The sequence below is a fragment of the Cimex lectularius genome, unplaced genomic scaffold (assembly GCF_000648675.2).
Source record: "Cimex lectularius strain Harlan isolate CLEC.00 unplaced genomic scaffold, Clec_2.1 scaffold144, whole genome shotgun sequence".
In the NCBI taxonomy this organism is placed as follows: Eukaryota; Metazoa; Arthropoda; class Insecta; order Hemiptera; family Cimicidae; genus Cimex; species Cimex lectularius.
The window spans coordinates 545,293-573,215 of record NW_019392700.1 but is presented as its reverse complement, the minus strand read 5'-3'; the positions used below and the strand labels follow the sequence as shown (position 1 = coordinate 573,215).

At 33.3% G+C, this 27,923-nt stretch overlaps 3 protein-coding genes across 7 annotated transcripts; 1 reads left to right on the top strand and 2 right to left on the bottom strand.

Moving 5' to 3' along the window:
- Window positions 1-563: 563 nt before the first annotated feature.
- LOC106668428 (transformer-2 protein homolog beta-like) lies at window positions 564-12,580 on the bottom strand. Of its 4 annotated transcripts, none has more exons than XM_014397167.2 (8): window positions 12,402-12,579; window positions 8,854-8,999; window positions 7,008-7,260; window positions 3,573-3,701; window positions 1,872-2,047; window positions 1,750-1,788; window positions 1,581-1,687; window positions 564-1,514 (listed from the first exon to the last, which is right to left on the bottom strand). In XM_014397167.2, exons 1-8 carry the CDS (start codon window positions 12,432-12,434, stop codon window positions 1,504-1,506), a joined length of 894 nt encoding a protein of 297 aa, XP_014252653.1. In that variant the 5' UTR covers window positions 12,435-12,579; the 3' UTR covers window positions 564-1,503. The 4 variants fall into 4 exon arrangements, with proteins under 4 accessions (XP_014252653.1, XP_014252655.1, XP_014252656.1 ...); XM_014397169.2 differs by having other exon boundaries at window positions 7,029-7,260; XM_014397170.2 differs by lacking the exon at window positions 12,402-12,579 and adding an exon at window positions 12,077-12,243.
- Window positions 11,486-15,921, top strand: LOC106668427 (26S proteasome non-ATPase regulatory subunit 11). The gene is made up of 2 exons (XM_014397166.2): window positions 11,486-11,562; window positions 14,387-15,921. The coding sequence occupies exon 2, from the start codon at window positions 14,505-14,507 to the stop codon at window positions 15,741-15,743; it is 1,239 nt and encodes a 412-aa protein (XP_014252652.1). The 5' UTR covers window positions 11,486-11,562; window positions 14,387-14,504; the 3' UTR covers window positions 15,744-15,921.
- A 1,071-nt stretch (window positions 15,922-16,992) lies between these two features.
- LOC106668521 lies at window positions 16,993-27,009 on the bottom strand. 2 transcript variants are annotated; one of them, XM_014397367.2, is made up of 14 exons: window positions 26,899-27,009; window positions 26,618-26,789; window positions 26,399-26,557; window positions 23,947-24,081; window positions 23,705-23,833; window positions 23,465-23,651; window positions 21,499-21,645; window positions 21,304-21,436; window positions 20,937-21,243; window positions 20,507-20,644; window positions 20,297-20,444; window positions 20,009-20,231; window positions 19,767-19,933; window positions 16,993-17,213 (listed from the first exon to the last, which is right to left on the bottom strand). In XM_014397367.2, the coding sequence occupies exons 1-14, from the start codon at window positions 26,940-26,942 to the stop codon at window positions 17,083-17,085; spliced, it is 2,220 nt and encodes a 739-aa protein (XP_014252853.1). In that variant the 5' UTR covers window positions 26,943-27,009; the 3' UTR covers window positions 16,993-17,082. The 2 variants fall into 2 exon arrangements, with proteins under 2 accessions (XP_014252853.1, XP_014252854.1); XM_014397368.2 differs by lacking the exons at window positions 16,993-17,213; window positions 19,767-19,933 and having other exon boundaries at window positions 20,104-20,248.
- Window positions 27,010-27,923: the final 914 nt, after the last annotated feature.

Below are 27,923 nucleotides of genomic sequence, written 5' to 3'. Positions count from 1 at the left end.
TCATTTTTTTCACATCCTACATGTATTAGTACAATTTAAACAATGTTTATAAATCCCAGGTCATGAAGATGATCTCATAAAAGATCGAAACGTTGGCACGATAAAGAAAATGTTTTCCTAAACACCAGACCACATCTCATTATCTCCAAATAATCATTAACTAACGGACACTAAACACCACACGTTTAGTATAATGCTGGCACCGTGAACTGTAGAAAATACACAATTACTCGTTACGTCCTCCTAAGGTGGGGTTGAGATAGGAAATTGATGTCCGAGTGGATCGAGGTCACGATAGCTCAAGTGGTAGAGCAGCAGCGTATCTAGCCGAAGATCGTGGGTTCGAATCCCGCTTGTGCCATTGACTTTTTTTCATCTCAACTAAAAACCTTAATTGTAATCATAGTGAAAGCTGGTTGATTGCATAGGAAACAATTCTTTTTAGACCTTCAGCGAAATTATTACAAGTCAGTTTTTTGACATAATAAAATAACATGAATATGCGAATTGGATGTCCGACACATAACAAAATAGAGTAGGGTAGTCAAACTTTCATAAACTAGTTAGTTGTTTATACTCTTTATTACTTATTTTCCAGTAACAGATACAGTGTGACATTTATGAAAACATTATGCACAAAGTGCAACTACATACATTTATGATTCAGTCATAAATGTCTCACTTGATTTTTAATTGTTTTTTTTTTAGTATTTTGTACTTTTTGGAAGGATATTTTCTTTAAAATACAAATTTCAGGAAGTCACTTAGACTAAATAAAGCCTTAAAATACAGCTTATTAAAGAAGGCAATTCTACTATCTTGAGAACTAAATAATTAGCAGAACATTTAACACAAAAAAAAAATTAAATTAAAAAAAACCTATTTACAAGATTAACAAAAGTGAGTTTCTATAAATATGTAATATACAAATGGAAAATATCTGAGAAAACTAAACAATTCTAAAAAGAACATATAAAACTATTATCTTTTATCAAGGTAACACATTGTTTTCTTAATCTATAAAAAACGTAAGTAGAAAATACAGTGCTCAATTCTTAAAAAATACTGTACAAAAACAAGAAAATGTCAAATCAATTTATTTTGTTTAAAAAAAATTAATTATTTTATAATTAATAAGGAACATACATTGTAAAAAATGAAAAAAGGGGAAATGTATGAAGTCATAATTACGTAAAAATGTTTTTAAAAGCAATTTCATTGGAACACAGGGAAAAATAACACAAAATAAAAATGGAGTAAACTAAAGAAAAACAACCATTCTGTAATTTCTTCTTTTCCACTCTCTTTCTCTTGATGCACTGGAAAATGCTTGTCTCCTTAAAATGCTTTTTCATCAAATGGGGGAAGATTATAGCAGTTTTATTTTCCGCTTTGTTTTTGCCCTTATATACAGTCCACATTATCACGAATAATTTCCTTTTGGGGTTTTTCATAACTCAAACTGACCTCACGTTAGGCGCAGATGGGGTTTTATACATTAGATTAATAACGTCCTAAAAAAAACATAAATTAGAGAAGGCTTTGAAATGGTTGTTTATAATGTTTGACAATAGTCTCACTTGGTGAGTATGAGCGTGACCTGGACCGATCATATCGCCGTCTTCTTGAGACGTACGGTGATGGAGACCTGTACCGGCCACCCCCTCGGTAGCTACTGTAATAATCCCTGAAAGATTTACTTTATTATTTTAAAAAACAAAAAGGAAAAAAATGGTTTTAAGAAATTACCCATAATCTCTTGTCTCCCTCCTATATCTTTCATCAGAGCTGAAGGAAAAAAGGAGGAAAATTATAACAATATATTAAACATACTGTAATAACTAAATTGAACAAAATAAATCATCGCTTACTAGGTAGGTTTGCCCATGTAGATTCCAGGGGTGGGAGTATGGGCCTTCTGTGTGATTGAGTAGTCCACCCTAATTTTGCGGCCATCAATCTCCATTCCTGTGCACTGTTCCTTGGCCACACGGGCATCTTCATAGTTCTCATAGTACACAAAACAGAAGCCCCTCGATTTGTTCGTCTGGAAGAAAACATGACAATTGTAACAAACTTGTAGTCAAATCAGAAGAATTAATGTTAGTGCTTCATATAATGTTAAGTTTGAACTATACCATTTTCATAAGCAACTATTTGGGCTTTAATTTATGTTTACTTAAAATTGAACTACACATTATCATTATCGTTCAGACATTATCTTTCAAAGTTCAGTTCTTTGTTTGTTCTCACAGAATAGCTTTTTTTCTTATTTTTTAGAAAAGCAATATTCCTTGTGTATTTTCTTTTGCAAGGTACAGGTGGGCATAAGAAAAATTCTCAAGACCCGTTTTTTCTTGCTGGTTTATATAAAAATTTGAGATCAACTAGAAAAATCTATCAGACTAAATGTTTAAAAAAATTTAAAATAAGCTTCACCAACCTTTTAAAGTCATGAACGTTGTTATACATACAGTGACACATATTTGAAAATCATTAGGATTTTTTCATTTTTTGAATTGATATCTCATTAAATAAAATAACTGATTTTTCATGGCTCAGGAAAATATGTTTTGCAATTGTTTACCCTTGTACTGATGTTTACACAAAGCTTCAAGGGTGGTGAATTTATTACTATTTATAAACAGTGTTTAATTTCTCATTAATATCAAATTAAAGCATGTAGAAGCGGATAGATGGGATCACGTAGCGTGAATTAAAGTGATAAGGTAAATCGAATTACAATTAAAAAAACATACGATGTTTCAGAACACGATTCACTTGTAAACTGCTTGTACTCATTGAATTACTTGATTTTTCTAATTTTCTAAAAAAAGCAGTATTTCATGACTATTTTCTTTAGCAAGTTACAGGTGGGCCAGAAGAATATTCCCGAGGCCCGTTTTTTCTTGCAAACAAAGTATAAATAAAAATTAGTTAACATAATTGTTGAAATATTATGTATATTACAATTTTTAAGTATTCACATAATTATTAAAATTTCAAACATGAAAGACTAAAGGAGTAAGGTAAAACCACTTTTCCATAAATGCATCCTCCATAGTTATAATTTTAAAAAATAAAAAAAATTTCTTGTCCTTTACACGCATTTAGGAGTGTAGTTCCCATTTTATTCAGGTAAAAATTGATTTTGCAAGGCTCAGGAAAACACGAAATACAAATTTCGCATTTGCTTGCACTTGCATTGATAAATCCCACCAACATGGCTTAAATATATTACCTACTAACTTGTCCTTCAATTTGGTATATATCTTCGTTCATTGTTATCACTGAATAATCTAGCCTTTGCCAAATTTGGTACAAAAGCAAATTATATTCTATGAAATATTTTTATAGCAAGGGACAGGTGGGCCAAAAGAAATTATCTCAAGGCCCGTTTATTCTTGCAAAATCACGCTGTCCTCACATACAACACAGGACTTGAATCATCACTCCACACAAAACCTGACAGATATAGTACAAAAAAAAGTTTAATGGCTAAAAAATAGTCTTTTACCTTTTCTTCCATTGTATGGATAGATTCTGTTACAAATTAAATTTGATTTACCCACCTTTGCATCAATGACGACTTGCACTCTCTCAACATTCCCATACTTGTTGAAAATGTGATGAATCTGTTGTTCGGAAGTGTGTGTACTGAGGCCAAAGACGCCTAGGCACTTGCTCGGCTGTGGGTTGTCCTGAAGAAGAACCAATGTGATAAGCTTCAAGAAGTTACTTTCAAAATGTTATAGTATATTCACATCAGCATAAACTCAAAACTGAAACAGTAGGTATTATTAAAAGGGTTTTCAACAGCAAAATAACCAATTTGTAAGGCTTTTTACTTTATGTATTTGAATAATTACGACTGTCATTAAAAATTAATAAAATGTAATAAAAAGGGAAAACAAAAATGCATGTATTGGATGGATATTTTTTCCAATCCAACATTGAGCATGCTTTAAATTGAATATTGTTCATATACTTTAAATTGCTGTCTAGCTGTAAGTAAATACACTACATAGTACCGTTTAACTGAATCCGAAACCGACTGCAATTTTTTTTTTTTTTTTTTTTAATATAACAATTTAAATTATTGGAGAGAATATCCTCCCTTCAATGTGTTTTTACATAGGCAGCCTTCAGTATTTTTTTTTAAACTTTCTTTTCAGTGTGATTATATTCTGGGGAATATGGTAATTACTTTTTTCATGCAGTTGCTTGTTCAAAAATTGTAGTCGCTTTTTGTTAATAAACAGACCAGCAGTCAAAATTTAATTTCCAATTTTTTCTGTTTTGGGCTGTCACTCTCAACTTGCTTTTTCTTTTGCTTGAAATGATTCCTTTTTTCAGTTTTGCAGGCATTTAATTTTTTTTACACACCACGTAAGAAAAATCACTCTTAATATATTGCTCAAATACAAGTTACAGATGGGCTACACACTACCAGAATTGCTATAAATTGGTACTGGCAGCACAGCTACACTCGTTATTTACCTTGAAGGGAAATGAGAAGGTAGTAAGGCTAAAGCGTCAATGGGTCAGGGGCCCGTCGTTTTGGGCCACTTATCTTTGACAAATATCCTACTAGCCATGTGAAAAAAATTGTAAACAATAAAACTATCAGCAGTTGGAAAGATAGTAAAAAATGCAAGTTAGCTAGAGTATAATTCACTGGATCTGTCTATACTGGTACGTTTCAGGAATAAATGTCCAGATGTCTGATCACAGAATCATACACATTGTGGTGGTGGAAATAAATATATCAAACACCAGTTTTTGGAGATCTTAAGAGGAGTAACTGGTCAATCTATAAAGCATATCTTAAGCTAGAAACAGAAGTGACTAAATGCTGCAGTTTAAAAATATACAGTAACTAGATCAACTATTTGAAAGGTTGACTAAGGCCATTACTACAGCCTATGAAGGATTTGGCTCGTTATCAATACCAAAGAGACAAATAGAGAAGTTCCAATCTACGAATCCAATGGTCTGCAACCAAAACTAGACAACTTTTAAATGGAGCAAAAGTGACAGGTAAATGGGATGAATACAAAAACTCCCTTAACTGAATACAATACAGCGCAAAGAAGCAAAAAGAAAATTGTGGAGAATTTCTGTAAAGGAATGGATAAAGCTTCCCATTGTGACGAGGATACAGAAAATTCAATTTATTCTTAAGGCAGATGGGAGTAGAACCCACGACGACAGAACCCTGGAAGAAATTATTGCAGTCCACTTCCCAAGGGTTAAACGTGTGGGTGACAATGAGGAGACCTGGAATTAACAGAGCAGAAGCTACCAACTGCTCAAAAAGGCCAGGAGCATCTCAGGCAAAATACTTCCTCCCAACAAAGTTAAATGGGCAATAAGCACCTTTAATCCCTACAGATCACCAGGAGGGAACAATATTTTCCCTGTGTTTACTGCAAACAGGGATTGGAATCCTTAACCATCCTTAATTTTCCATAAGAAAATCGAGGAACTTATAGGCCAACAAATTAATGACAATCACATCAAAGCCTCTTCATTACCAACAGCTTGCATACCGAAAGGATAAATCCCTTAAACAGTCCTAAACAATTTGGTAGAGCATGTTGACAAATCATTGGAAGAAGGGAAATAGCACTCTGCTGTTTCACAGATGTAGAAGAAGCCTTTGACAATACCTTGTGTTCAAAGCCATTGATATGGCTGTACAAAATTAAAGCATAGACCTCCCGACTACAAATTAGATATTAGCAATACTATGAAGTCGGAAAATAAATACTGAACTTGGACATCAATCAAACAAATAGCACCTACACAAGGAGGATCCCAAGGAGGGGTAATATAGCCACTTCTATGGCTGCTAGTAGTCAGTCGATCTAATTAAAGAACTAAATACAAAATTTAAAAAAGAAATCAATTTTCTCACAGCCTGAAATAAAATTAATTGTTTTAATCATTTTTTTTAAATATGTATGTGTATTTATTTCTACATTTTAATTACAATTGTATAAAATGTAATTTTGCCAAAAAGTCATTTGCACCATAATTGATTTATTTCTGTTTAACTTTAAAGTACTAAACTAACACATCAAATTCAGTTAAACGGAACTGTAGTGCAATGTCATTTATTTTATTAACCCTTATTAACCTATAAATCCATCTCTTCTTCACTATAAATAAAAACTTTTACAAAACAAAAGTATAAAAAAAAAATAATATGAAACAGTTTATTTATTTGTTGATTTTTTAAGACCACTGCAAAAAAAAAAAAAAAAAACTGGGTCAAGGTATGGTTATGAAGATGAAGAAAGCCAATTTAGTTGCTAATGCCAAGCTTTTGACCTGTTTTAAGGTCATCATCAGGGCAAAACAATTTTAAATATTTCAACAGATTGACAGATTTAAGTTTTTGGCATTAGCAACTAAATTTGCTTTCTTCTTCAAGATCATACCTTGATCCAGAGTGTTTTAAGTGAAAAGTGGTCGATACTTCTAATACTGGAAAAAAAATACATGCAATACTTTAACTTTTAATTTCAAGTGACTACAATAAATGGGTACTCAAAGCATGCAGTTGAAATGTACCTTTAAATACAAAATGTGAATGTTCTCAACTTGATAAACTAATTTCAAAATAAAATAAATATGTAATACTGAAAATATAATTGACAAAATATTAATAATTTAATGTGCATTTCATGTTCAATTCAATATAAGTTTGTGTAATTGATGCTTTGTAAGTGGCAGATAATAAAGCTTAATAGGGTAGGAAGAAATTATAAAAGTAAATCATTACTTTAAATAAATAAAATCTCCAGACTTTTTCTAAAGACATTTTCAAACTAAGACAAAAAACTATGTTCAAAGCAATCTTATCAATATAAAAACCACTTTTCAAAACTTCTACAAACTCATCTTTGTTTCTGAAGACGAAGAAGAGAATCATTTACAAATTAGGAAGGATATTAAGTTTTAAATGGAATAAGTGCAGTATCTAAATGACTGAGGAGTACCCGACTGTTGTAGTACGTTACCCGGCTCCCGATGTGCCGCCTTCGGTTAGACATCGGGCTCTTGGAGTGTGAGCGGCCCCTGCCACGGCCTCCCCTGTAAGGCAAGGGTGAGTAGGAGCCACCACTCCTCGATCTCGAGTAGCTCCGTGACCTCGAGTATCTTGAAGAACGGTATTTCCTTGGGGACTTGGATCTCGAACGGTACTTTGACGATCGTCGACCCTTATGGTGTGATCTCGATCTTGAACGTGACCTGGTTCGAAACGAACAATAATTAGATGCAACAATAACTTTTGGAATTAACTATACAGATAGATGACTTTTGTAACTTTAATGAATTTGAAACCGTAAGAATCACTAATCCAGATTTCACCTTCATAAAGCATTTTATATCAGAAGTGAAAATTATTTATTGACAACCAACATCTTAAAATAATATATGTAAATATATGTAAAAAATTTGAATTTCATTAATTAACATTCAAAAGTATAACTAACTTAAAATTGAACAGATACCAAAATTTATTTCTGTAACTGATCAATAATTAAATTATGACTTTAAATATATAATTCTTTTAAATATTAATTTTGATTTGCTTAAAATGAATTTGAAAATAATGTGACTAATTCTGAATTACAAATAAAACTATTGGCTATCAATAAATTACTAAACACACTTAACAAACCTAGACTTAATATGCTAAAAATTACTTTTAATTATGAGCTAATACATATGTAAATATGTATTACATATGTATATTATATTTAATAAGGATATAAAATTGTTAGAAGGTGTATTATAAACATAAACAACAAATTTTAAATGATATTGAAAAAAAGTTTCATCGTCTCACCTCTCTCTTAAAGTTGTTTTCAAATAAATTTGTTTTCAAAATCTTGAATAAAAAGACCATCTTGTGACGGAGTTATCCATAATGGAAATCTGTTAATAAACTTACAATTTATCTAATAGTATATAATTAGAAAACGAATATCTGTTCACCTGGCTGAGATAAAGGTAGCTGTGATGGGATTATGGAATAGGATGGTTACTTTGATGAATTTTATTTTTGGTTAAAGCATCCCATTAAGGATTTGATGAAAATATTCACAACACTTTACACCACTTTATTATTAAAATATAATAAAAGGGTGAAATTAAAAAGGAAAGGAAAAGCAAACCCCAATTTACCAATTTACAACAATAAAAATAGGTATTTTTTCAAGTCAAGGAAGGAAAAAGCAAGGTAAAGGAGGAAATATAAGGCCAGGGAACGGAATCCCTACCTTCAATTTTTTAACACAAATTTTTCTTCCTTCTTGAAAAAACTTATTTTGAGAACTTGATAGTCTTCAGTGAAATTGACAAATCTACATAGTCTTCTTGATAGTCTTCGTACAATTTTCATTCGGGTAGGTAAGTGTCTTTGAATTGTTTTCATTTTTCATCCCATGGGGCTTTTTCTTAATAACCTAAACAGCGAAAATAATTTAGTTTTAAATAGTCTTTCCTTTGTTTCTTTTTTTGTTTTTTTGTTTATTAAATTCGATCTATTTATCTTTACTCTTATGAATCCAAAAAATATATATTGGTTCAACCCAAATAAAAATGTATAGAGAAGAATTACATAGCCAATTACTTAAACTGAAAAACCACGAAGATTTACATTTAATCGACACTTATATGATATATTAAATTAAATATCAATATTACGTTATTTTATTAAAGTAAAATTAAAACAAAACAAACAATACAACTTAACAGTATTACAAGAATAACATAATTGCTTAAACAGCATGGGAAATGGTTTAGCAAGTATGTTAAACAAAAATGACTTATTCTAACCTCGATCGTGAATATTTCCGTTTAGATTTATGGATCGATGGTGATCGAGATTCACTCCTTCCTTTTCCCATGTAGTTGTTGTGATAAACTACTTTTCTCTCTTCTTCAGATTGTTCAGAGAGCTTGCCAGATGGAGTGTCACGACCCTGCAAAGATGAGAACATCAAAATGAAAACTATCAACTGACTGCAACTTTTGAAATAATTAAAATAAGGAACATGTGACAAATAATTTATTTTATGTTGCTAAAAATTAAACAGTTATTGCTACATATAAACCATTCTTAGCTATTACAACTTGTAAAAAAATGCACCGGTACTCTGAGGTAATTTTTTACCTCGTTTAATTTGGAAGGTGGAATCGTAGTGAGTCAGATGATTTTGGTAGTAGCATAGATTTCAAGAAAAACTAAATCAGTTACTATCAAAGAAAGTGAAATTAATATACATTAACATTTGATAATGATGATTAATCAACTTATCTGAGAAAGTATACTGTAAATCTTTCTGTTGTACAAGTTTAGTTTAAAATGCATTTCCCTTATCTTCATAACTTGAAAAGTTTTTAGGTTATAACTTATTCCATGGCTTAAAAGACATTTTATTTTATGTCCATCTCAAAAAATCATCATGCGTTTCCCTTACCTTCATAACTAGTTTTTAGGTTAAAACTTATTCCATAGTCAATAGGTTGAAATTTTGTCTTCAGTTATGAACCTGTTATGTTGATGTCACAACCACAATGTCGCTCAGATCCCCAATGACAAGAGTGAAGTGAATCAATAAAGTATTTAGTTTCCACCAGTCCTGCCTAGTTGAAGGGTGCAATTCCTTGGCTCCATATAGATTGTGTACAGGAATGTCACCCGATATGAGAATGAATTGTGCATGAGCAAGGCAACAAGTATCTGGGTCCACCTTTCATCATTTTTGAAGTTAACAAGGTTGTTTTATTGTATATAATAGCGTGTCTGTAGTGTTAAAAAGTGAATGTGTTTATTGGCATGGATGTGGAGTGTGAGAGGGTTGAACATCGACTCTCAATTATGTTAGTTATATAACAGGTGTAAAGGTGATGGAGGAAAATCGAAGTACTCCACTACCCTAACTGAGTGAATGGTACTGGAGAAGAAGAATGGAGATAAGAAAGAATTTATAAAGAATGTAAGAATAAATGAGAGTGTGAATGCATTTAAGAACTAACTGTGTTGGGGGTGAAATGACCTAGCTGGTGGGAGGAGCCCAAAGATTCCAACCCTGATGGCACAACAAATTAGAGATCTGAACTCGGAACAACGGGTGTGTGATTCTAAATGCCTGGCAGTAATTTATTGTAAAGTACAAAAGCTAGAATTGCTGGTGGACTGCAGGAAATGAGAGACTCAACTCTACATGCAAGGATGTTTGTACACGTGCAGATTTGAATTTATATAAATCAGTATTTAATTTGTACAATGTATAAGCTAATTGGCTCCCCTAAATCCATTTTTTTTAGGCTATGTGTACATACATACATATGCTTGTATGTATTTGGTTTTATTTTCTTTGCATCCAACATATGTCCAAAAGTACATTTAATTATGGGGGCGGTACGAATTAATCCCATTTCAATTAATTTCAATGAGGTAAGTAAATTGTTTAGAGATAAGAGCATTTTGATTTATGAACTCGGTCATAGAAAAAATTCAACTCGTATCTCAAGGTACCACCACTTTTGTCTGGTAATTGTCTTACTAGTTCACTTAATTAAGGTTTTTAGTTGAGATAAAAAAGTCAGTGTCACGAGCGGGATTCGAACCCACGACCTTCGGCTTGATACGCCGCTACTCTATCACTTGAGCTATCGTGACTTCGATCCACTCAGGCACCAACTTCCCATCTCAACCCCACTTTTTGATTTTCCTTCCTGTTTGCCATTTTTCAAATGTCGTGTAATCTATTTGATTCTCGGCTCATGACACTGGCTTTTTTATCTCAACTAAAAACCTTAATTAATTGAGTGATATTAATTGGTCAAGTGGACCACGAAAACTAGTGAACTTACTAGTTCAGTTCATGAAACCCCCGTTTCAGCATATGCCAACAAAACATTTGAATAAGTTAAGTAAATTATTGACTGTTGATGAAATTATCGAATTTTATCAAAAAAACAAGCTGATTTACAAATAGAACAAATTCATCTTATATAGCAAGGTACACCACTTGTATTGCCTTACTAGTTCGGTTAATTAAACCCATTTCTGCATGTGTCAACAAACCACTGAAAATGGCAGGACCCGACAAAACTGTGTACATTAATCAAAAGTTTGATCAATTTTAAAGTTGAAATATATTTTGTTTTAACTAGTTGTCTTTTTAAAACAATACAAAATCTTTGCTTTTTTAAATATTATATTTGAATAATGTAAGTAAATTATTGACTGTTGATAAAATTATTGAATTTTGTCAAGAACAAGTTGATTATGAATGGAACAAATTCATCGCGTATCTCAAGGTACCACATGTATAGTATTACTAGTTCGGTTCATCAACCCTGTTTCAGCATGTTCCAACAAACAATTCCTATAAGTAAATTATTGAATTTTGTCAAAATCAAGCTGATTTATGAATAGAACAAATTCAACACTTATCTCAAGGTACCACCCACATGTATAGTCTTACTAGTCCGGTTCATCAAACCCATTTCAGCATGTGCCAACAAACCAATTCTGTAAGTTAAGTAAATTATTGACTGTTAATAGAATTATTGAATTTTGTCAAAAACAAGCTGATTTATGAATAGAACAAATTCAGATCACATCTCAAGGTACCATTTGCATTGTCTTACTAGTTTGGTTCATCAGACCAATTTTTATACGCGTCAACAAACGACCGAAAATTGCAGTACATAACAAAACAATGTGAACATTATTGAAAAGTTTCGATCTATTTTGTTTAACTAGTTGTCTTTTTCAAAGAAAACCGTACAAAATCTTTTTTTTTTTTTTTTTTGTTAAATAGTTTGGGCCGTTTTTACATATAAAGTTGTTTTAAGTAAATTATTGAGTGTTGATAAAATGATTGAATTATGCCAAATAAATAGGATGACATTGGCAATTTAATGTGAGGAATGAGGATTAGAGGTAACGAAGGCCCGGGACCGCGTGCTTGGTCGATAAACGGCGGGATCGATGAAGGCCAAAAAGACAATAACGACTCAAATATAAACAAATTTCTACTTTTACCTTCGAGTGTCCGGGAGGCTGAAAACAAAAATCCAACGATTAATTAAATAAAACCGAGTTTCGAGCGTAAACTGGGTGTCGCGTAAAAAAGCGAAACGCGGGTTAACCTCGAGGGTTAAACAAAGGACGGGATAACAACACGAATCGGCCGGGTTGTCTCACAACGAATTGAATCATGTGTCGAGGAAAAAATGCAACGATAATTGAACGCATCAAAAAAAATTTATTAAAAAAAAATAATTTAAAAAATGGACAACAAATATAATAAACAACGGTAAACGCCGACCGGCGTGGGTGGAAACGGAATAAAAATACTTATACTCACATCTCTATTGTATGACCCTTCTCGATCGCTCATATCGTCTTTATTTAGGTCTCGGTTCAAATGAAAAAAAGGCCGCTGGATTTGGTAAACGGCAAAAATAGAAAAATCCTCGCCAAGTGTTCAGAGGTTTGGACAGCAGTGGAATTCGACGATCGAATATGGCGAAAATGGATAAAAGACGAGTACCAGTCTCACCAACAACGCCCGCCACCTTCCCAACAAAATTTACCTCCGCTTCCCTATTTGAAAATTCAAATTTTAAATTCAGCTCACGATTTTCAATTAGATAGTTCTTATCCACCTAAGTAATAATAATGACTGTTTAGAGATCGTGAGATGCGGCCTGGTGTGATGTACGTTTAGAAAAATATTTTCTTTATCGTGCCAAATTTTTGATCTTTATTGAGCCCTGAAGATGATATAAGTAAAAATCGAAACTTTGGCAGGATAATGAAAAATTTTTTTAAACTACATCACACCAGACCGAATGTCACGATCTCTAAATAGTTGTTAATTAACGGTCACTAAATACTATATATTATTAATAATAATGTGGAAAGTTTATGGGCCGATAAACAGCTAAGGTCATCGCCGGTCCTCGGCGTGTTTTTGCTTCTTTTCTGTTCTATCACTGTATTTTTTAGCCTGCAACCATTTGAGCATTCGATCTATTACCGACTTTGCTTTCATAAGAAAACTAAGTCTATACCCTATAATGCTAGCCTCTCATTTGAACGTCAGGTTGTCAACTACAGAATAAAATATGCAATACATATACACATCACTACAAACAAATAACATTCCAAACTGTAGCAACTTGAAATTCGTAAATTTTATCATCAAACCTATTGAAAATGTAATGCTAACGTACGTGCATTTCCCAAGAAAATTAGTTAGATCTTACCCACCTAAGTAATAATAATAATAATAATAACATTGTGGGAAGTTTATGACAAACAGCTAAGATCATCGCCGGTTCTCTGAATTTTTTTACTTCTTTTCTGGTCTATCAGGGATATTTTTAGACTACAGCCATTTGAGCACCTCGATCTATTACTGACTCTGCTTTCATATGAAAATTAAGTCGATACCCTGAAATGTTCTCATTTGAACCTCAGGTTGTCAAATACAGAATAAAACATACAATAGGTATAGAAATCATTACAAACAAGTAACACTCCAAACTGAAGCAACTTGAAATTCGTAAATTTTATCAACAAACCAAAATGTAGTACTAAGGTTCATTCATCTTTATGTCTAGTCTGTAACAGTTTTGATGTGAGGGGTCATTAATTCAACAAATCTACCCAATGCATTACCTTTTAGATAATAATTAAGAAATAGTTTTTTTATATAATTTGTTGCGTCATACAATTTAGTTTGTAGATTCCTAATAAATTATTAACCCAAAAAAATATCCGTTTTTGAGTCGATACTGTTTTGATTTGGAGCGAGAGATGTTGCATGGTGTGCAAGTTCTCACGGGCATATTGCGAGAAAGGTGACTACAATATTCAATGTCGATCAACGAAGGATCATTGATCATTTATTCATACTGTGATGTTTAAAAATAAACGATTGCAAGCTTTTTTGGGATATTCGGAGGGACCGTTTGAAAGAGTCAAGTGCGCATTAGAATCGTTCAAATTTTAGAGGGAACGAGGAAACGTGATCGATTGTTTCTAAACTGGTTGAGAAATTTTTCAAACGCCGTTTTTTATGTGTATGGATGTCTACAATTTTAAAATAGCAAGAAAATGAATTTTTTACGTGAATGTTTTAATACTGAAAATTGTGAAGGGATCAGAAGTTTGTGATAAATGTACATATATACAAGGCAATGCGTTTTTGTTTTTTGACGTTAGAAAACAATCGTATTAATAAAACAAACAAAAAATATAAACTATTTTTTAATTGTACAAATATATCATTAGTATATAATAATAAAATTTTAGTAATGCTTTTTCTTGTTGTTATTATGTGAGATTTGATGGATGAATCGATGTTTGAGAATCGAGACTGGGGATCCGAGCGCGCGTCAGTCGTGAGAAGATGACCTAGCTACTTGACTAACCCGACAGACTTGAACCAGTCCACAACAAGATGGCGGGCGCTATGTTATTCGAGAGAACCGTTTCGACGGAAAGCAGGGAAAACAAAAAGAGTTTCAGCAATCTGGAAGAGGACAGCGATGAAAACATCAAGAGCAAGGAGCAGGGGATCCTCCAACTGGGGGAGCAGTACAAGAACGAAGGGAAGGCGAAGGAGCTGGCGGAACTGATCAAGGCTACCAGGCCTTTCTTGAGCCAGATCAGCAAAGCCAAAGCGGCGAAGCTGGTTAGGTCGTTGGTCGACTACTTCCTCGACTTGGAAGCCGGTATCGGCATTGAGGTCCAGCTGTGCAAAGAATGCATCGAATGGGCGAAGAACGAGAAGAGGACGTTCCTGAGGCAGTCGCTGGAGGCGAGGCTGATCGCGCTATACTTCGACACCGGCATGTTCACCGAGGCACTCCAGCTCGGTTCCAGCCTCCTTAAGGAACTTAAAAAGCTCGATGACAAGAATCTGCTCGTCGAGGTACTTCTCCTTGAGTCTAAGACGTACCACGCGCTGAGCAACCTCTCGAAGGCGAGGGCCGCACTCACTTCTGCCCGGACGACGGCCAATTCGATTTACTGCCCTCCGAAGATGCAGGCCGCCCTCGACCTCCAGTCTGGCATCCTCCACGCCGCCGACGAACAGGACTTCAAAACGGCCTACTCCTATTTCTACGAGGCGTTCGAAGGGTACGACAGCGTGGAGAGCCCCAAGGCGCTCGTCGCCCTCAAATACATGCTCCTATCCAAAATCATGCTCAACACTCCAGAAGATGTGCAGCAGCTAGTGAGCGGGAAGCTAGCCCTTAAGCACGCAGGTAGGGACATCGACGCGATGAAGAATGTCGCCAAAGCGAGCCACAAACGGTCGCTGGCAGATTTTCAGCAGACGTTGAAGAACTACAAAAAGGAACTGGAGGAAGATGTCATCGTACGGGCCCACCTGGGAACCCTCTATGACAACATGCTAGAGCAGAACCTGTGCCGCATCATCGAGCCCTATTCCAGGGTCCAAGTTGAGTTTGTCTCAAAGTCCATCAAACTTCCAACACTACAGGTCGAAAAGAAGCTGTCGCAGATGATCCTAGATAAGAAGTTCAATGGGATCCTTGACCAAGGAGAAGGCGTCCTGGTTGTCTATGAAGAACCGGCTGTCGACAAGACTTACGAAATGGCACTTGAAACGATCAACAGCATGGGTAAAGTCGTTGACACACTATATCAGAAGGCTAAGAAACTCTCTTAAATTAACTAATTGTATTTAAAGAACAGAAGTTTAAATTTACTTATATATATAAAAATATACAAATTAAAACTAAAAAAAAAACTTTAAAAAAAAATTTAAAAAAATCAGCTATAATCTCATTCATCTGTATGTGGATAAGTCTGATAAAAACCTGGAAATAAAATATTTTCATAAATCATTTAATTTTCCTTTTTCTCTTTCTTGTTTGTTGGCATTATTAAAAAACTAACAAAATTAGTTTGATTGTTGACATATTTTTTTTGTTTATTAATTTTACTCAGTAATTTAAAAAAAGGCTCATAACGATATTCTTTCATTAAAAATAAATTTCACAAATACTGTACATGCGTTTAAAAACAATTTAGGGCAGTTATAATATTACATTAGCACCGACTCATTAATACTTTGTAAGACTGTCCATTATTGGATTTAAATGGTTTGGTCTTCAGATTTTTTCAAATTTGTTTTGTTAAATATTTATTTTGCTAGAGCTTGTCATTTAATAGGTTGAGTAATTGACTCCTTTTCTTTATAACAAAAAATTTTATAACATGATGAAATTTTGCTTCAATTTTACATTTTAATCCTTAGTCTATTATAAAAATGTACTTTTATTAATAGTATATAAAACACTAAAAGTTAGTCGTTTGAATATTGTTGTGAGCCAGGGTATGTTAGAGTTATTTCAATAAAAAAATGTGCGAATGAGACTGTTTTTTTTATTACATAAAAAAATGCAATTGTATATATATATAGAAGTCAAAAGTAGACAATTTTAAAAGTCAGTTGTAGGATTAAAAAACATATATTTTTATTTTTATATATCTGGTCTCCTGTTTTCCTCTTGAATCGGAAAAGGATCCTCCAAGGATATTTCCCTCTTAAGCAATTCTACTTTTTCTTTCCGAGTGTCTGTCTAATTGTTATCTAGCGAAGCTGTTAAGTTGTGATTTAATAAAAAAATATATTTGACTGTAATATTATTTATTTTTGAAAATCCCCCCCCCCACGTCAGAGGGTCAAGCAAGGCTTTTCTGCGACTCATGGTTTTAAAATAAGAGTTGGCAGCAAACCAGCTTGCTTGCCTGTTTTTATATGTCATGTTTTACAAAAATCTAGGTTTTTTATTGCTCTTTTGGGGTCAACCTGTTTTGACCTCCAATTTCTATATTTGGAATTGTATCCTTATAAAGGAATGATCCATAAGGAGAAGGTGGATTTTTCACCAGCTCAACAAATGTAACTACAGTTGGTTTAATTACATAAGTTTAATCAGTTAGTAAAAATACAATGGATAAATCATAATTTAACCCAAATAGGAACATTCAGTTATCACAGTTTATACAACATCCATACTCGTATCAGAGAAATTTAAGGCAACATTTTTTTTGCCCGTTTTTTTGCTTTTTTTTGTTTTCTTTGAAGTCACTGTCTTGTCCTTTGCATTTATCTTCAGTGCCTTTTTTTGAGCTGAAATTCAGAACATTAAGTTTCTATTAAGTATAATTTTCAAAGCAAATGTTTTGATATTTTGTTAATATTAATTCACTACCCTGGAGGTCATGTAAGGCTTTTAATTTTAATTTTTTTAAATTTCCTTTTTAAATGTTCTAACATTTGCCAGTGGTACATAGCACTAAGTCCTCTTCTTAATAATTATGATATAACTTAGAAGAGTTTTTAAATTTTATTTGCACCTTAACGTATATGGACATATGCAAATGGGATCACAGTACTTTTTTTTACATGGTCATCATTCCAGAGCTGCACCTGGGGGGCACACCATGAGAAACCAGCCAATGCTTGCACTCAGTGTGGGATTAAGAGACAAGGAGGTCTTGAGGCTATTTCGATTAAAGCGATATGGCAGATTCTTGGGATGGGATGTGGAGAAAAGGCATGACCAGTAGGGTTAAGAGTGAAACTTTTGGAATCGGGAACGGCCCAGTTTGTTGACAAAAGGAGTATTGATATCATTGTGGTTAATGGGCTAGTAAGAAGGTTTTGTCTGAGGACTTGATTGGATGCACTGAATGTTGGATGGCTTGGCAGAACTCCACAGCTCCTTGTCCAGAGTGGTTGCTGTAAAGTCTTCTGTGTTTAGACTTTACAGCCAAGTAAATTTTTAACTAACCATAATTAGTTTTGGCTGTAAAAACAGATTATGGTTCTAGAAGTCTGTAGTTGTCCTCTTCTGTTAAGTTGTCTCAAGTCTTGTGTAGGTAGTCCTAAATATTTGACTCGAATAAAAATCAGTATCTCTTTGTTGTTGATGTATAGTGGAAGGCAAGACTTTTCTTTTCTTTTTTAATGTGATTGTACAATGAGTAGATTTTTCTTTATTTAATCTTGTCCAACACTGCACCATCGATAAGCTCAAGGTGTTCTTGGATGTTGGATGTAGTTGGGATAGTTCAAGTTCGATGAAAAAATTGTGGTGATGGTGGTATGGGGTGTGTGCAGGTAGGTCAGCAGTATAAAGGATGGGACCAAGAATGCTTCATTGTGTGATGCCACCTTGTATTTGTCTGCCTTTCGAGAACTCGTTGCTGCATCTCACTCTAAAGCAGTGGTCAGATAGGATTTTAGGATAAAGTAATAATGATTGGGTAGGAAAATGTTTAAGTGATAAAGCATGCCCAGGTGTCACACCATATCAAAAGCCTATGCTAACATCTAGGAACGCACACATGCTCTTTTCGTTTAAGGGTTATTTTTCATCGGTTCCAGTCCCATTCATTATAATTATATATAAATTAATTTTTAAACACAAAATTTGAGATTTAAAAAAATCAAGTTCAGGATGGGATTTCAATCCACTGTCTTCGATACCGATGCTCTAACGACCTGAGCAACTTTGATTCATTGTACGAGTAGATTTTTCTTTATTCAATCTTGTCCAACACTGTGCACCACCGATAAGCTCAAGGTGTTCTTGGATGTAGTTGGGATAGTTCAAGTTCGATGAAAAAATTGTGGTGGTGGTATTGGGGTGTGTGCAGGTAGGTCAGCAGTATAAAGGATGGGACCAAGAATGCTTCATTGTGTGAGTCCACCTTGTATTTGTCTGACTTTCGAGAACTCGTTGTCGCATCTCACTCTAAAGCAGTGGTCAGATAGGATTTTAGGATAAGGTAATAATGATTGGGTAGGAAAATGTTTAAGTTATAAAGCATGCCCAGGTGCCAGACCATATCAAAAGCCTATGCTAACATCTAGGAACGCACCCAAGCTCTCTGTTTAAGGGTTATTTTTCATTGGTTCCAGTCCCATTCATTATATATTATATATAAATTAATTTTTAAACACAAAATTTAAGATTTTTTGACTGTGACTGATCTTATAGACATCGACCTTTCTGTCTCAACATATAAGGTTTGTGCAATAATTTAGTCCAAGTTACACATCATATAGATGCTCAACTTTCATGACTATCATGTCAATTCCAACATAGTACAGAATTTATTAAGGGAAATTTTTTATTAGTTTTAATTCCATTCATTATATTATATATAAATAAATTTTTAAACATGAAATTTGAGATAAAGCCAATGTCATGGATGGGATTTGAACCCATGATCTTTGGGACTGTATCCAATTCTCTGGCTGCCTCTGCAGGTGGTTACCTGAGCCGCTGTGACTTTAATCTCCGAGACATTGAGCTTTCTCTTTTCTCTTTAGAATAGAGGAGAAGTGCCAACAATTCTGAAACCTCATTAGATCATGGAATAATAAGAATGGAAGCTGGATTTGTGAGAAGGAATGATTTTATGAAATTTGAAGATGTAACTAATCATAATGATGTTAACTACACTTTTCATTTGCTTTCCTGTCAAAAAGTGACTTGTAAAATGTCGTGGAGACTCCAGAGTAATGAATTATTAAAATGTTCTTTGTACTTAAAGCCTATTGTTAATCACAACTCCATTATTCAATTGACCTAATTTAATAAATAATTATTTGATGAATCACATGATCATACTTTGTTAGAACTATATATTTTATAAAAGTAACAAATCATACCAGGATTTTTAAATCTAGATGTCACAAAGCAGCACGGGACTCTCCTGAAATAGTGAAAAGTTGGCGTTATAACCATAGTATCAAGAGGCCTCCAAGGGAAATGTGGACTGGCAACGTCCTCGACATTAATTGTGCAATACTTTAAAGATAAGTTGAGTGTGTGGTTCCTATAAAAAAATAGAAAAATGAAAAATAAATAAATGAAAAAAAAATCAAAATGACTTCAGATAATTGCCGATTACCTGTCAGTTTCTTTGAATATTGTTACAAAAGACTCGCTTTCATATTCATGGTTGATGATGTAAGAACCAGGCTTGAGTTCGGTCAGCTTGTCGAGAATTGTATGGGCTGCTCTCAGCCGGTCATAAGGATTAAAATTGTGTAACCGCCGACACTCAGTTGTCAGATCTAATAGGTTTTTCTTTTCTACTTGTATCATTTCACCTGTTATCGGATCCATTCTAACTGAAATAATAAAATTCCTATTTGATGAAACATTGCCAACAGTTCAGTTAGAAAATGAAAAAAACCTCTTCCAAGCATAGTGTTTGGCCTTAAAAGTATACTGGACCAGTCTTTGAGTGATTCTTCTAAGGTAACTGACTCAGCACCATACTCAGGCTGGTATTCAAGTTTAGCAGACAGTTTAAAACGGCCCATTTTAGAGTAGGCAAAAGTCTAAAAAATTAATTGAACAAAGATCATTATACAAAGTATTTACTGCATTGATTTTGACTTACACCTCTTCCTTCGTGTGATACTCTGACTAGCAACTTCAAGTCCTTGAGCCTCGTCTTCTTGGACAAAACGTTTTCTTCATGGCAAGCTTTCATTTCCCACAAATTGTAGTTAATTATGAAATTTGTAGTTCGATTTTCCTAAGGACATACAGAATGGTATTATTTTTACAGGAAAATACAATACATAATGAAAAATACAAAAATAAATATAAAAAATTATATTAGGCTGTAATAACAGGAATCATTCCTTGCCCAGTACATTTTTTGTCTTATGAATTTTTTTAAATTAAGTAGTAAACTGTCAAATCTAATTTGGCATTAAGTAAATTAACTTTTTAAGTAGATTGAGCTACACATTTTATTGCTATCAATTTAAATTTTTGTCAATTTAGTACAACTAGAGTAATGAATATGTTGTGAATTAATTTACATTTTTTCCATTATGGGATGATACCGAAGATTTTTCATTTATTTCTTTCCGTTTTTTATTTTGATTTCCATCAACCATATTGTCACTATTATAACTTTCTGTATCCTTTCCACACTCGTTATCTTCTTTGTCGGTCTCAATACACAGGTCATCTGAATGAACAGACTGGTCTGTTTCGAAGTCGTCTTCTACCGCAGTTGAAAGACAGGTATTTTCACTTGGCTGTGGATTAATAGAATTATTCGAGCCGCTGTCAATTCCAAATGTCTCCAATTCAGTACAGTCGTACATTTTGGGAAATTGCGCACTAGAAAACAATATTATAATAATGAAAGTCGTGAAAATAAACGTTAAAAATGGTCTTTACCGCATTTCTGTGGCAGGTTTGACCAGTAACCTTTTTATGGCCTTTTTCATAAAGAATTTCTGTCTGTCCACAATAGTCATGGCCTTTGGTGGAAGTTTCTTGTCAAGAAATACTATTTTCTTTACACCCGTTTCTATTAAAAAAAAAAAAAAAAGTTTAAATGATATGTTGATGTTATTTGACATTATGATTTACCTCTTTCAACTTCTTTTACTAACACAAAGATATCCCAAGAGGATTCATGGCCAGAATGGTTAATGAGTGCACAAAATGCACTAGCTGACATTACAATTTGCACATCGGAGTTATAAGCAATTGACTCTGCCTTTTTATCTTTAGAAACTGAAATTTAAAAAAAAATCTCATCTCATTAATGCTGTTGAAAGAAGAATAATTTCAAATTTTAACAACTATGCATATTCATAGGTTCATTTAAAAAAATCTAAATGTGTTTTAAATAGCAGACATTTTTTGTTATAGGTTGATGTTATTGTTGTTTCTTCTGTTTGTACATGTGTAGTCACAAGTGTTGATGATTTATACTTTTAGGACTATTCACAAAGAAAAATGGCAAAAAGGAGGGAAAATTCAAAAGGTGGGGTTTCGATGGGAATAGTGTACAAGTTGATCGAAGTCACGATAGGTCAAGCTAGATAGAGCAGCGGCTAATTAGCCGAAGGTCGTGGGCTCGAATCCTGCTTATGACACTGACTTTTTTTATCTCAACCAAAATCTTAATTAAAGATTAATTAATAGAAAAAAACTATTCACAAATTATATCATTTTGGAAGGCCAGTTGAGTTTCTCCAAAGGTATGAACAGCAAAATCAACTATGAATTGCACTAGTTATTTCATGTTAATATAAAAATTGTTACTACTTATAAAGGCACTCAACCAATTTAGGTTATAATCCGCCTTAAACAGAAAATTTGGGAGGGTTCTCACCCCTTATTTCACATGAATACTTCACAACCACTAGGCTAAGTTTCTAGTTCCCATTTCCTTACTTCAATCTTCATTTTTCAGTCTATATTCTATGTATCAATTTTGTAGCTCTCAACAACTTATCTATCTTTGTACGGTCATCAGCAAGAGTGTTTTCAATCTTGTTAGAGATGTTATAGCGCCTTTTGGAATTTTCATATTGTTTGAAGTTTGCCAACAGATGTTTTACGCTCAACTCTTCTGTCACAAAAAGGAAGGTCCCCTCAGAAATCAGGAAAAACTGGGTTAGCTTCCTATCCTAAGCCTAGAAATTTTAGCTACTTCATGTTTGTATCCCATGATGGATGAGATCCAAAGTTTCACATAATCTTTAATTTCTCTAACCTTGATATTTCTGGTCGAGTGAGATTCATCCTACCACAAACGCCAACATTTTATTTTGAAAGAAGCTATCACGTCTTATTGATGCTTTTGTTACTCAATCTCCATCTGATATTGCATATTTAGCTAGAAAATCTGCCCTTTTGTTTCCTGATATCCCACCATGGCCAGAATCCACATAAAACAACTTTTATTCCATGATTTTTAAGCATTCAATACCAAGTAGAATTTTGTGGATTAGAGAGATAGAGCAAGGAAAAGTTGTTTTCAAGTGTCAATAATACTGATGATGAGTCTGAACAGATGATGAGCACATCAAGTTGGACTAAAATATTCATGCACTTTGTTATTGTAACAATCTCAGGAGTATAGCTGCTACATAATGATGGTAAGGTAAATTTTTCATTTCTGTTATTGCATGTGAATGCAGCGCCCATACCTGTATACCAAAGTAACCCTTATAAATTAATTAAAATAATTAGAAATTGGAATGCCAGGTTTATTTTAGAACACTTATGTGTGATTGTCTTAATTGAAATTCTAGTCTTAGTAGAAAATCTTAATTTCTGCAATGTATGTTATTTATTTATTTTTTACTACATTTTATCAAATGTTTTCTCTGCTGAGAACATATTAACATTTAAGATAGTTTTCTATGTCCAATTTTCATTTGGCAAAGATAAAACAAAGTGGAGTGAAGATCAATCAATATTCAAATATTGCTTTTATGGAGTGCTCCACATATAATTTACAAAACATACAAAATACTGACATGATAGATGGAAATTTTGCTATCAGCTCTCTAATTGTTATAAAATATGTAAATAAACTAACCTTCTGGATGATATTGGGCATACAATAAATTTTTATAGACCGTCTTGTATTGTGGCCAGCCATGTTTTGTACTGGTATTATCTGAGGCCAAAGCATCCAAATCATTGTTCATTTTTTCAAAAACATCCTGGGCCTTGACAAGGAACATTCTCAAATGTGGAAAAGAATACTTAGCAGTCCTCTTGCCCTTAAATAGTTAATGTAAGTCAAATTTTATTGTTAAGATAAATTTTAACTTACGATGTGGGCGACAGTATTGATGTATGTAAATGTTCCTCTATAGTTAGCATTTAGATCGTTATCCTTGAGAGGAATTGACATCACATTAGAGAAATACTTTGGGTATTCACGCACCCTTTCTAATTTAAGCTAAAAAAATTAAAAACAAAAACTTTAAAAAAATTGTTTTTAAATTAAATGTCAAACAATAAACTAACGAAATAAATAAAAGAAGATGATGAAAATACTGTAATGACACTTACTTTCCAAAATTTATTTACATATTTCATGACTTCTGGTGTTATCTGGGAATGCTTGTTCATTGCAAAGTGCATCCACTGGTTCATAGCAAAATTCTGATATGAAGCTTGCTCGTTTTGAAGTGCTTGTGAGTGCTCCTACAAAATATAATTAGTAAAAAATATTAGATTGTAAAATGTAATGTTGAGCACAACTGCTGAAGGTTAGTCCCACGATTCAACTTTTGTTGTAGTTGATCAGCTAAGATTTAAAAAAATCTGTAGTGTGAACATTCAGTTCAACAGTATTCAGTTGATCAAGTAAAGTTTCATCCAGCCTAACTTTTGTCATTCAAGTTGAGACTTGTGTTCAAGTTGAAACACGAGAACATCTCAAATGACTGTTCCCTGTTCAACTTTTTCACTATGGGTATTGTTTTGTTTATAAAATAGTTTTCAAAAAATGAGCCTCAAGTGGATACAGTATGAAATTTGTATAATTTGATGGTAAACATTAATAATCTGGTCCCCTGTCCGATTCTTAGAGGAACCAGGATTGTTTCATTGTATATAGTAATGATAGTATTGTGCCCTTAGAGTTGAGAGTGAATGCATTTGGTATGAATATGTAGTGTGAGAGGGCTGATGTACTCCATCAACCCTTTTGGTTTAATAAGGGTGATGGAGAAACATCGGGTACTCAACCACCCTAATTGAGTGAATGGTATATAAAAAGAATAGAATGTATTTAAGAACAAGCGAGAGTATGACAGGATTGAATTTAAGTATGATTGCATTGGGTGTTGAAATGACCTAGCTGTTGACAGCACCCAGGGTCCAACCTTGCTAGGCGTTCAAAACCAAGGCCTGACCCAACACTGCCAACACCTGTACTCAAGGCCTACTGGTAATTTATTGTAACTAAGCTGGAATTGCAGGTGGACTGTGAGAAGTGTTAGGCACAACTATACATGTACATGTGCAAATTTACAGAAATCATAATCAAGAGAAAAGAAAGGTAATTGCTGAATTTATTTATTGCAAAATTAAGACATTTGCCTTCTGCCTTGGATAACCAAGCAATGTATGCATCATCTTTGCTACTGTAATAATACATATTTGTAATGCATCCATTTGCTAAACTTTTACAATTTTGCATTAAAAAAAATCTATTGTCAAATGTTAATTGTTGAATTTACTAGGGCCAAATTAAGACATGTGCCTATGAAGCATCTTTGGCCCAAAGATTGCTGACATTTATGGATCCATTTGCTAAAACTTTCAGAATTTTGCGGGAAAAAAAGTTCTCTACTGTCAAATAAATATTAATTATTAGATTTTCTAGGGCAAAATTAAGACATGTACCTATGCAGCATCTTTGGTATGAAGGTTGCTGACATTTATAATACCTTTAATGGTCCATTTGATAAAACTTTCAAAATTTTTGTGGAAAAAACAGTTCTCTATTGTCAGATAAATATTAATTATTAGATTTTCTAGGGCAAAATTAAGACATGTGCCTATGCAGCATCTTTGGTATGAAGGTTGCTGACATTTATGATAACTTTAATGGATCCATTTGCTAAAATTTATAGAATTTTGCACACAATTTTTTTTTAAATTAAAAAAGTTCTCTATCATCAAATAAATATTAATTATCACATTTTATAGGGCAAAAGTAAGACATGTGCCTAAGCAGCATCTTTAGTATGAAGAATGCTGACACTTATGATGACTCTAATGGATCCTTTTGCTAAAATTTTTAGAATTTTGCACACAATTTTTTTTTAAATTAAAGAAGTTCTCTATCATCAAATAAATATTAATTATCACATTTTATAGGGCAAAATTAAGACATGTGCCTATGCAGCATCTTTGGTATGAAGGTTGCTGACATTTATGATAACTTTAATGGATTCATTTGCTAAAACTTTTAGAATTTTACAACAAAAAAGTTCTACATTATCAAAAAAATGTTTATTGTCGGATCTACTAGTGCAAAATTAGGACATTTACCTATGTAGCTATTTGACACAAATGTTGACGTTTATGATTTATGAACCCCAAGAGCCATATAATGGTATGACTCGATAAGTATAAAATAAAGTTGTGAGAAAATGTGTTGAGTTCTATTGTAAAAGAAACCTGGACTTTCTATGGCTGATTTGAAGAAAAAAAATCAAGATGATTAGAGAACATTCAATGGTTTGCAAATCATAAATTGATAAAGATAAAAAAGAAAGTTTTTATTGAAGCATGTAATCAAAAACTGATTTGTTGCCCTCGACTTTAGAAATCGATTAACAAAAGTCGACTCATGAGAACGTGCCTTAAGGCATAATATTCTTAAATTGGTTTAATTCTCCTTAGAAGTTTCTTTGAGATTTTGGACATACAATGATTTAGGGGAGTAATGATACCCTACTGACACGTGATAATTAGTATGGCATGAATAAAAACATTAAAAAAAACTTACAGCGAGCATTTTCTGCTGTTCATGAGTCAATTCTTTCCCCTGGCTCATGAGTAGAGTTATGTTGAAGAGTTCAACCATGTCTGAAGTTTTGAAGCAGGATTGTTGTGGAATATACGATTTCAATGTGAAACCTGGCACTTTCATGTCAATAGCCAGTTTCTGTGACAGAAGAAAACTTTGAAATGTTGTTTCACAAAAATGATTTTCATAATGACATACTTGTTTTTCGTCCAGTTTGACATCACCGTCTTTCACAGATTTTAAACCTTTTTTTGTAAAGGTGCTTTCCACTTCGAATTCACATCTGAAGGACTTGCAGACGTAAGAGTGTTGGTAGATTTCATCGACGCTGTCCTGGAAGGAGACGCTAGAAACATCTGGGACGTCCTTCCTGAATAAAGGAAAAACTGATATAACAACTATGTCCTTGATGATTATGTTTTCATGATGAAATATTTAACTAAAACTAAACAGAAGTGACGTTTGAATATACTACTGACCAGAATCGCACAAAATCTCCCTCATGCGTGAATACAGGATTCATTGTTTTATATCATTACTTCAAGTGATTTTAATGTGTTTACCCTCTCTGTTGATAAACAATTGAAACCTTCCAGTTTTTGAACGAGACAGCTAGCACGTGTACAAATGAGCGGGAAGTTCAATTTGGCATATTTTATATTTTACAATCTATTCACAGGATTCAAGCCGATGTAGGTGAACTATTAAAATATATTAGTCTTTTCTCAGATTAGTTCTATTTTCCAAAATCCAATCCATCCTTTACCCAACATCCTCTAATTTTATTTACGAATGAACGTCCTCTACCTCATTCTCCTAGCTAGCATATCCAGTGTTTTTATTCCCCAATTATAATTCATTGGGAATCATACAACTTTGTTGTTAAATGTTTTTCTTCTAAAGGTTGCTTCTTTAAAAATATCTTGTTGGTTACTTTTTTTTTAAGAACAGTTACAACCGGTTGTCTTTTTTGTAAGATGTATACAGGGAGTATAACTTCTATAGTCCATCCATTTAATTCGCAAACGATTAACTTTAGCAAAACACGGTGTTATACATGCCTCAATTTAATTTTGACTAGGAATCGCGTGGTAGTAATAGATTTAACATAACTTTCTCATCTAGCTGGGAAATGGCACTATCTTTGTTATTTTAAATATGAATCCCATATTGTTATTGTACAATTGATTTTAGAGCTTATTTTATGCCACTTTTACTGCAAGGAAAATTTTGATAGATCGACCATCTGAGTTATGCTCAACGGAAGACGCGTGAGGGGGTATGCTTCTTGTAACAAGATGTCCCTCCCCGCTTATTTCGAAAACGATTAGCATTAGCAAGTTAATTTAGGATAGGAATCGCCTCAGAAGAGTGTTGGGATCATGGGGTTGCTTTACTCTTAGCTTGTATTAAGTTATGAAAAAAAAAGAACTCGTTACAAAAAAAGGATTCTTTTTATCATCATCCAGTCCATTTTATTTTTAAAATGACTCTCAGCTGTTAT